At 47.1% G+C, this 10062-nt stretch overlaps 2 protein-coding genes across 2 annotated transcripts in view; both read left to right on the forward strand.

The window, feature by feature from the left end:
• Positions 1 to 10062, forward strand: part of LOC145279884 (neurofascin-like) — an 825765-nt gene that overhangs the window by 732435 nt on the left and 83268 nt on the right. The gene's annotated exons all lie outside the window — the stretch shown is intronic.
• Positions 9043 to 10062, forward strand: part of LOC145280325 (uncharacterized) — a 1437-nt gene continuing 417 nt past the window's right edge. The window contains exon 1 of the mRNA XM_080132096.1: positions 9043 to 10062. This exon is cut by the window's right edge and continues 417 nt beyond it. Within this exon, the coding sequence (XP_079988222.1) occupies positions 9043 to 10062 (1020 nt within the window).

Raw genomic sequence — 10062 nt, forward strand, 5'->3', positions numbered from 1 at the left:
CCTCGCAGCGGGGGCAGAAGGGAACGTATTCATCCCCTCTGCAGTCCAAGTATGCCAAAAAGTGGCAGCGCATTTCGGACTAGCCTCCATGTGATGGAAAACTCTGAATCATTTATGAAGCTACTGGCTGGCGCCCAATTCCACTGAGAGAGGACCTCCTCCCTCGACATGTGCAGCCACTCGACCAGCGGATCTTTTGCGGTCCCCACCACTAAATCCCGATATAGCCTCCTCCTCGGCCGTGCAAGGTCACTCGACCTTGGCAATGCCCTAAGGGCGGCTCGGCATTTGGAGAGGAACCGCCGTTCCCCCACCGGTCTTCTGCGACCTTCAGCGGCAGGGGAGGGTATGAGCTGTGGAAAAGCTTGCTCCACAACTGGTACCCAGTGCAATTCCTCAAGCAGTGTCCGACTCAGGAACGCCAATCTTTCGGCATGCTTATGACTTAACAAGTCAGGTATTCCCAAGCCTCCATCACTGAGTTTCTATGTACAGACCCGTCTACGGACATACGGCTTTCCCCCTTTCCAGAGGAGTCTGAAAAGGAGTCGCTCGAAAGCCTTACAGCGGTCCGCAGGCAGAGGAAGTACTGATGTGCGGTAAAGGATCAACGGAAAGACGTAAGTTTGGCACGCCTCCGCACGACCCTTCAGGGACAAACCCCTGCGAATCCAAGTCCCCACTGACGATTCGACCTTTGTCTGTACCTCCGACCAATTTTTGTCCAGCTGGAGCCCAGGCCCGAACCAGATTCCAAGAATCTTTACCGGGCCATCCGTCCAGCCGAACTCACCTGGAAGCGAGTTTACCCCGGTCCAAGTGCCCAACCGCAGGCCAACGGACTTGCTGCGATTGACTATGGCCCCTGTGACACTTTCATACTCATCGACCGCCTCTATCACCGCTTTAATATCAATCCTTTGCCCTACATAAACGGTGACATCATCAGCGTACGCGGAAACCCTGGCGAACTTGCCGCCAGGTAGAGCTATGCCGCGCAGGACTGGTCTCATCGTCTCGTCCCTTAACTTGCGAAGGAAGGGCTCCAACGCCAGGACATAAAGCAGAGGCGACAGCGGACACCCCTGGCGCACCGACCGAGAGACCCCAAAGGACTCCGACAAACTACCATTTACTTGTACCGCTACCGTGGGATCACGATACAAAACGGAAATCCACTTGCGGAAGTCCGGACCAAAACCGGCGGTCTCCAAAACAGATTCCAAGAAACCATGGTCGACCCTATCGAACGCTTTGGACTGATCTAAATTGATCAGCGCGGCTCCTGTGTCGTCTTCTAACCCCTCTATAATCGTGCACACCAAGTGCAAGTTGTCTTTAATCGTTCTCCCCTTCACAGAACAAGTCTGATCCGGTTCGACCAAATCACCGATGACAACCTGCAGTCGGTTTGCAAGAACGCGGGCCAAAATCTTCAACTCTGTGTTTAGCAAAGTGATGGGCCTGTAATCATCTAAGTCCTCCCCACCATGCCGCTCTTTCTTCTTCAGTAGTGTGACGACTCCTTTGGTTACCTGCCCAGGGATGGATCCCTGGGAAAACCAGTGGTTAAACACACCCTTCAGAAGAGGAACAAATATGGGCGACAGCCTCAAATACAATTCGTAGGGCAGACCATCGAGCCCTGGAGATCTGTTCCGGCCAACCTGCTTCAACGCAGTAATGACTTCACGCTCTGTAACCACCCCATCACAGCTAGCTGCTCGGTCCGCAGTAAGGCGGGGCGAGCCGGCTAAATAGCTGCCAAACTCCTGGCCGCGGAGTCTGGGTAGTTGGGTAAAGCGTTCCTCCAAATGTTGACGAAACCCATTGCAAATTTCTCGAGTCAATACGAGGGTATGTCCTTCCAGGTTTTTCACCTTCCGAATGTACCCGTCCGAGCCACGTCTTAAGGCAGCCTTATGCTCAACAGCGTCAACGTTCACGGCTTCGTTCGAGACTCTTTTTAACCTAGCCCTAACTACTTGACCTTCGTAACGCTCGCTAGCCAAGCGCTGGAGGTCCCCCTTAACTACGTCTATTTCTAGGGGATCCCCACCAGCCACCGCCCGGTCAATCTATCATCTAGCTGCCTTTTGGTTTGTGCCCTAGTTAACGCGAGGCGTTGGCTATATTGGACACAAAAGAGCCTAATGGTAGCCTTAAGTCTAACCCACCAGCTACTCCCAGTAACCGCCCCCACTAACTCCCGCTGAATTAGTGTTGTCAGCTGCTCCCGAAAGTCGTTCATCTCCAGTAAGGAGGCGTTCAACTTCCAGTAGCCAGCCAACCTAGGCCTATTACCTAATCTCAAATGGGCCATTACTAATTTATGGTCCGAATGACCTAGCCAGTGGAACGTGGGACAAGATAAGAAATCTATGTCGCCTCTTCTAACTAACATCCTGTCCAAGTAGGTACTTGAACAGGAGGCCACACTACTTTGCCACGTCCACATCTCCCTCCCCGGGTGATCCAGACGGAACCTGTTCACAAGATCGCACGAGACCATCAGGTCAGACAGGCTGCTTTCACACCGATCCGATCCTCTATTCCTCCCGACCTTATCTATCTTGGGGTCCAGGATGGCATTCCAGTCCCCCATTAAAACTACTCGCTCCGGACCCGCCGAAAGGAACACCTCCACCTGCCGAAAAAAGGAAACCCTCTCCCCAGCGAAATTGGGCGCGTAAACTGCCAAAATCCAGAACTTACTGCTTTTAACGGCAACATCGACCACGACCAGCCTTCCATGAGCGCACGCGTGAACTACAGTAACCGCCGCACCTAGGGTGCGACTCACTAACACAGAAACCCCATGGCTATTGGAATTGCCATATGCTGAATAAACGTCAAAGTCGCCCACCAGCACACTGCAATCCCCGGGCCAAACAAAGTGGGTCTCCTGAATTGTAGCTATATCTACCTCCAGGGGCACGAGATCCCTCAGCACGCGAGCAGCCTTGCTTCGAGATCTCATGCCCCTCGCATTTAAACTAGTTAGGTTTAAGGTTGTTGCCATGATTCCCTAACTAGAAATATTCGTCGAAAGCGGGTCTAAAATCCTCGGATGTTAGAACGCCGAAGGACTGACCGATGCTGCCAGTTAGCAACTCTGTTGTGAACTGACCTCCTCGGACCAGTCCCCCCACGTCTAAGGGAAAGGTTATTTTAAGGGCTCTATAAAGGAATGGGTGAACATAAATGGGGACCCTCCCTTCGCATTTCACAGCTATTTGCATTAACGACGGGTGTTCTTCGTCTACAATTTTCAGCCCCGGAAAAGCAAGTCTAGCTTCGGCAACCATCCTCCATAGCGCCTTTACTCTGGCCCCCTTTTCCTTTCTCAAGAATGTGATGAGCATCGGTGCCTCACGGAAGTTGGTTGGCTTCTCCACCTCCTTTCAATCCACCTCGGTGAGCTTTTCCAGTTTCCTCACATTCTTTTTCTGACCTGCGCTGAGGTCCACCATCCCTGGCCTACATCCACCTCGCATATCCTCTCCCGGGGTAAGAAGGGGCGTTTCCGTGTCCGCTTGGTCCGGACCGGGGCTACCGGGGTGGTGGTGGTGTTGATCGTCTCTTTTTCTTCTCTGCTTTCTTCGGCTTCCATGTCCTCCGAAGACCCGGCTTCTATGTCTTCGGAAGTCCTGGCTTCAGAGGCCTCCTCGTTGGTAATAGGAGTAGTAGTAGGGGGAGGGGTGTTCTGCTCACCCATGGGGTCTGACGGTTGGGCAGTGTTTTCTTGGTCTTCTTGGTCTTCCTTAACCTTCTTGCTCGTGGCTGTCGGGCTTCTATCTTCCGTCTTCTTCTCCTCTTCCTCTTCTTCTGATTCGGGGGCCAACTTCCTTTTTACTCCCTACTTTTCTTCCTTTGTATTCTGGTCCTTTGGCCACTGTCTTTTGTTTTCCATTTTTGGTCACAGTACTCCAGCTGTTGGATGTCTCCGCTGTTGGTGTGACTCCTTTTTCTGCCACTTTCACCGGGGGCACCGCTGTCGGCGGGGGTACTGGATCTTTCTTCGGGCAAAATTTTTCCATGTGACCTGGCATCCTGCAGCTCCAGCAGTGTGGCCTTCTGCCCTCGACGATTATGGACATTGTCCATTTCTCCCACGTTAGTTGGGCTGGGATTGCGTCGAAGCCTGCTCTATTGACTCTCATTTTCAGCCTATAGTCACCGGTCATGATGTTCTTGGGGCCGCGTGCTGCATTCACTGCTTCCACATCTCCATATTGCGACAAAATGGCTCCGACTTGCCCTTCCTCAAAACACCATGGGACTCCCAATATGGTCACCGTCGTCCGTCTCTTCTCCAGGTATTCCGGTTTGCAACGGACCTCCTTCCATACAGTGTCACTTTTGGATACCTTGATGGCGTCTTCTTCTGTGGGTAGCAGAACATCCCACATTGCGTAGCTTCTACGCACTATGTACGTTGCTGGAATGTTCGACTCAACCAGCAGGCTTATCATCTTGGCCTTTCTGCCTTTCGTCAAAGGTTACCAGGGATACAATTCTTCTCCTGAGGCTTTTGAGCTTCCCGGGGACTGGCTAGATCTCATTGCTGTCTGTCAAGAACCGGTACTTCTCTTGGAAGAGTCTTCGGTATGCCTCCGGGCTTCTCTGCTCCTTCGGGCCCCAGGTCTTCTCCGGGCTTGCTTCTGGGTTTTTCTCCGGACTCCGCTGCTTCGGTCCCCAGCTACTTCCTGCTTCCGGGTTCTTTTCTGGGCTTCGCTGCTGAGGTCCCCAGTGACTCGTCTTTTCTGGCCTTGCTTCTGGGCCTTTTCCAGGATTCTGCTTCTTCTCCTCGTGGGTTGCAGGTTGCCGTGCTGCCTCAAACTCGAGGGAATGCCATCTCCTTAGTGCTGGCTCCTTCTTTTTTGGGCTGTTATTCGCAGATCTGACTGCTCTGCTTGCTCCTTCCGCGAACGGGTGCGATTTGCTGATCGGCCTTTGTGGTACGGTCCAGCCTATCCTATTCGCTCTTTTTATTCTCTCTTCCCGTGTTTTTGGTTCTTCTCGCGGTTTTCCCCCGACAACTACCCATGGGTTGAGGGAGTCTAGGTCGTTCTTCTCCCTTGGCTTAGTGCCCCCGGACTTAGAGGATCCCGTCTTATCTTTGCCCTCCACTACGTATATTGGAGATGAGGGTGAGTACCCTGCGGTAAACGACTCTATCTCAACCCTGAACGCTGTAGGCGACAATGGGATTTCACTGGGTGTGGCATCCCCCGACAACGACGGCACTGAGACTCCACCGGGTGTGGTATCTCTCGACAACGACGGCACTGTGGTTCCACCGGGCGTGGCATCCCCCGACAACGGCACTGGAACGTCACCGAATGTGACGCTTCCCCTTCTCGTCACTGGAACGTCACTGGATGTTACGCTCCCCCTTCTCGTCACTGGAGCGTCACCGGATGTGACGCTCCCCCTTCTCGTCACTGGAACGTCACCGGATGTGACGCTCCCCCTTCTCGTCACTGGAGTGTCACCGGCTGTGATACTCCCCCTTCTCGTAGTTCCTACACCAGGAGCGTCCTCCATGGTGACAGAGGCAGAGGGCTGCCTCCTCTAGTGTTGGCTCAGAATCCTTTCCAGACCCGCCGATTCAGAAGCCGGGGGGCCTTCCCCTAAAGAGGCACATCAGCCGTCCCCAGTCCTGCCAGCTGCTTAAGTCGGATCAGACCCTGAGCGGAAAAAAAAAGACCCTTAACTTGTCCAAAATGGTCAAGAGGGTGAACATCCTGCCTTGCCGGTCTTCAGAAAAGTCAAGTGATGAACAGTGTTACACTTTGAGATATTAAATCTTTTATTCATGGTAAAAAATACAGTCAAAATCAACGATGAACAAAAAACTTAGGCACATGGCCAACTCAAAAGGGGGGATTTTGGGGGTCGTTGGTCATCCTTGTCACTCCAGAACTAAACAAAGTCAAAAGTTTCTCCCAGCTAGTATCTTCTTTCACCATAATACCGCATTCACCCTTTTAAAACATTTTTTATTGACGTGTAAAAACAAAAAAGATAACAAAATGGTACAATAATTCATTTGTGTCGAGGGCGGGGGGGGGTAGAAAAAACAAAAAGTGATTAGCAGGACCCAACCCCGTCTAGTTGATAGACTGCCCGTTCCACTAGGTTTGTAAAAGGAACCTAGCTTTTGCGGGTCAGTATGCCCTCTAGATGGGGGTGAATGGAGAAGAGAAATTTTTGTGGGTAAGGGATGGAGGTTAGTTTGTATTTCTTTTTCTCCAAGATGGGTAGAATTTAGAGGAAGGGGTGAAAACATCTCTCCCAAGATGCCAATCAAGGGTGGGGGGGTGGGGGGTACGCGTGGCACCCGAAGGCGGATTGGTATTTTTTTGGCTGAGAGGGGCTTTCTTTGTCGAGACAGGGTGTTACAAGTGACGTCGCTCTCGGAAAATGAATAAATGAAGGTCATTCATTCCAGACGAAATTTTTACAAATCAAACTTAGTTTAGAAGTTTGAGAGTTGTATTTAAATTCATTCCATCTGAAACAAAAAGACAATCATTTAGCTATTAATCGTAAAAGATTAATTTTATGTGTATTTCCTTTCACAGCAAGGATGTGGGGGAAAGGAGACATAAGTAGGTCAGCTGGCCTTGCCTTTTAGGTGAGGCTATTCGTCCATTCTCCTCTCTTTTCTTCAGTCACTCATGCTAGAAATGACGCGTGCTTAAAAACGGTGGAGTGGGGGAAGGTAGTTTTTCTTGCCCTCACGACAATATAACAACATCATTAAAAAAAAAAAAAGAATGGTAAACAGACGATTACAAAAAAAAAATCACTTACCCGAGGAAGCACATTAATAATAAAAATAAATTTTTTTTTAAAAAAGTGGAGAATTTCATGGCCTTGAAATCAGTAAACCACTCGTGGATTCACGGAACATTTTAAAGGATGATATCATCCTTACTATTGAAATGTTGGAAGAAGGTGAAGGACCGACTAAGAAGACTTGCCAGGAAGAATTAGCCATTATCAAGGATATACAATTAGAGGTTCATACCTTAAATAACAAAATTAAGGGACTATGCATCAAGGCAGAGCTTGATTTGAAGGAGTGTGGCTTCGTGGAAGAACAGAAGAAGGAAATTAGATTTCGGACTAGCTCCAATGACCGCGTGTCTCTGTCATAGAAAGCTCTGTTATAGAACCCGCCCCGCCGGAAAAATCTGAAGCTGGCCAAGTTCTTCTGTTGTCGATCCCTAAGTTGTAGTGCGGCGCACTACTAGTGCGCTACCTTCAGTTGAGTCAACCCCTCTAAGTTTGAATTTAAGAATTTTCTCTCTCAATTTAAAAATTGCACCGATTCCATTAAGTCTGGTAAGACCAAACTGGCCCTTCTAAAAGGATATTTGAGCGAGTATGCCCTACAGCTGGTCTCTCATCTAACATTAGAAGATGAAAATTACGGTGTGGCTGTGGACTTGCTAACCAACGAGTTCTTAGATGTCCCCTTCATCATAAACGAAATCTTCAAACAAATCATTTCTGCTTCTCCTCTTTATGAGCCCGATTTTGTGTCTGTGAAGCAATACCTTGCTGAAGTGAGAGTAGATTTGTCGGAGTTAAAAACCTCATATCGGATCGATTTTTTTTTAAGAAAAGTCTCCTGGATTTATATTGGTCAGTCATATCATGCGTGAAAAATTACCAGCGATTTTGAGAAGGGAAATTAGTCACCGAGTGGGATCAAATTACCCTACTATGTCACAAATTTTTGACAACTACAGTGAGGCCATTCGTGCTCTTTCAAGGAATAAAAAACAATTTCGGTCATCAGAAACACATTTTAAAAAAGACCGGGGACAGAGTCCACGAAAAGAAGAATAATGATGCTGCTGCCTTGCAGAATTTTGTAACAAGCTCTCCCAAGACTTACTGCAAACTCTGTACTGTACGTGGCTACACCATGTCGGGTTGCACTAAATTTTCTTCCTATGTAGACAATTGAGATTATGTACAGTGTGTTCCAGTTTTAAACATAAAAGTGAAAACTACCCTGAACTCCAGACCAAATCACCTCTCTCATGTAAATTATGTTCCTCTAAGGCGCATATTGCTCCATTGTGTGACGGTACCAAAAAGGTAATTTCCCTATTTTCGCACATGCTTGAAAATGATATTCTACTGCCTATTGTTACTATTTCCTTGAAATACTGCAACCAGAGGACGACTATTAACTGCCTTTTGGATACAGGAAGCCAGCGTTCTTATTTCTCTAAAATAATATTAAAGGAGTTAAGGTACCCTGACGAAAATCCTAATACTTCTGACTACCAAATGAAAACATTCTGGTATTACCATGAAAACTCTTGAACAGGTTGTACTAGAAGTTAATATAGAACCGGGGAAGCAATTGCCTATTCCTGTCCTGATTGATGAACAATTTAACATACAATTTGAATTTAGTAATTTCAGCAAGGTGAAATCCAACTTGAATAAATTAAACTACAAGTTGGCATTTGCAAGTGATAACCAGAGTGATACTATTAAAATACTGGGTATCATTGGTATTGATATATTCCAATTCATGACAAGCTCTAGGGTCATTGAATGTATGAATGGACACGCCTGGGATTTGCCTCAGGGGATTGCACCCTTTGGAAATGTCCAACATTTTTTATATCCTCAGCAGATAACCTCTGTGGGGACTAGCTACAGACTTTGCTGTAATTACCATACAGTAGTTTCGGAATATGCATACTGTCCTGAGCGGCAGTTAAATTCCATATTAGAACCCAAATCTACATACCCAGATCCATTCCCGGACATATTTGAAACTTCAAACGTGGAAAGAAACTTGGAGAACATGTTTGCTGTAGACTCAGCTGTTGCCCCTCTTGGAGAGGAACTTGTTAGCGACTACGACAAGGAAAAGGTGAGATATTTTAGTCGTCCATTGAATTCAAGGACAATTGTTATTTTGTGGATTTACCCTGGCATAAGGACAAGGTCAGTTCAGTTCCTTCCAACTACCAAGTCGCACTTAAAGTGCTAGAAAGAACAATGCTTTCCTTGAGAAAAAGGAATTTGGAGGAAGCGTACACTGACATTTTTCATCAGCAGGAGTCTGAGGGGATCATTGAAAGAATTGCACTCAACCCTCAAGATTTCCACAAATACATCTGGATACCACACAGACCAGTCTTCAAGTTGGACCAACAGGTAACTACCAAAATAAGACCTGTTTTTAATTGTTCTCTCAAAACTGGAGGCGGTTACTCCCTCAATGAAGCATGTTATCCCGGCATAAATATAATGAATAATATGCTTGAACTTTTACTGTTGTTTGTCACTAACAAATATGTCCTATTAGCAGATATAAGGAAAGCCTTTTTGATGATAAAACTCAAGCCTGATGAAGACAAAAACAGATTTTGTTTTTTTGTAAAGGATGGCGATAACTTGCTATGTTATCGATATTGTACTTTAATATTTCGGTTCAATGCCAGTCCCTTTATTATAAATTACGTTCTTCGACACCATGTGAATCACTTCCCAAATGATGCATGCACTGAAATGCTGAGGAGAAGATTTTATGTGAACAACTTGTGCATGACAAGCAATTCTCCCGAGGAAATAATTAAGCTCTATAAAAATGCAGTACCTCGTTTGCAGAAAGGAAATTTCCAACTGAGATCATGTAATTCGAATTATGAACCCCTGCAAGATATTATGATCAAGGATGACAGAATTGTGCAACATGGTTGTGAATTTGAGAAAGTACTAGGGCATAAATATCACCCTAAAATAGATTATATCAGCATTGCTAACACTTCTGTTCAAAAAAACATTATCTCGAAGAGGGATATTTTGGCCGAGACAGCAAAATTATTTGACCCGTTGTCACTCTGTGCTCCTGTCACTGTTAAGGCTAAGATTCTTCTCCGAAAATTATGGCTACTCAAATTGAGTTGGGATGAGAAGGTACCAGATGAAGTGATGACAGGTTGGTCGAATTTGGCCAAAGATCTTTCTGGTTTGAGTGATTTGGTTTTTTCCAGACAAGCTGTGGACTCTAATAGT

The sequence above is a fragment of the Euprymna scolopes genome, chromosome 7, assembly GCF_053919585.1.
Source record: "Euprymna scolopes isolate OS-2025 chromosome 7, ASM5391958v1, whole genome shotgun sequence".
Lineage (NCBI taxonomy): Eukaryota > Metazoa > Mollusca > Cephalopoda > Sepiida > Sepiolidae > Euprymna > Euprymna scolopes.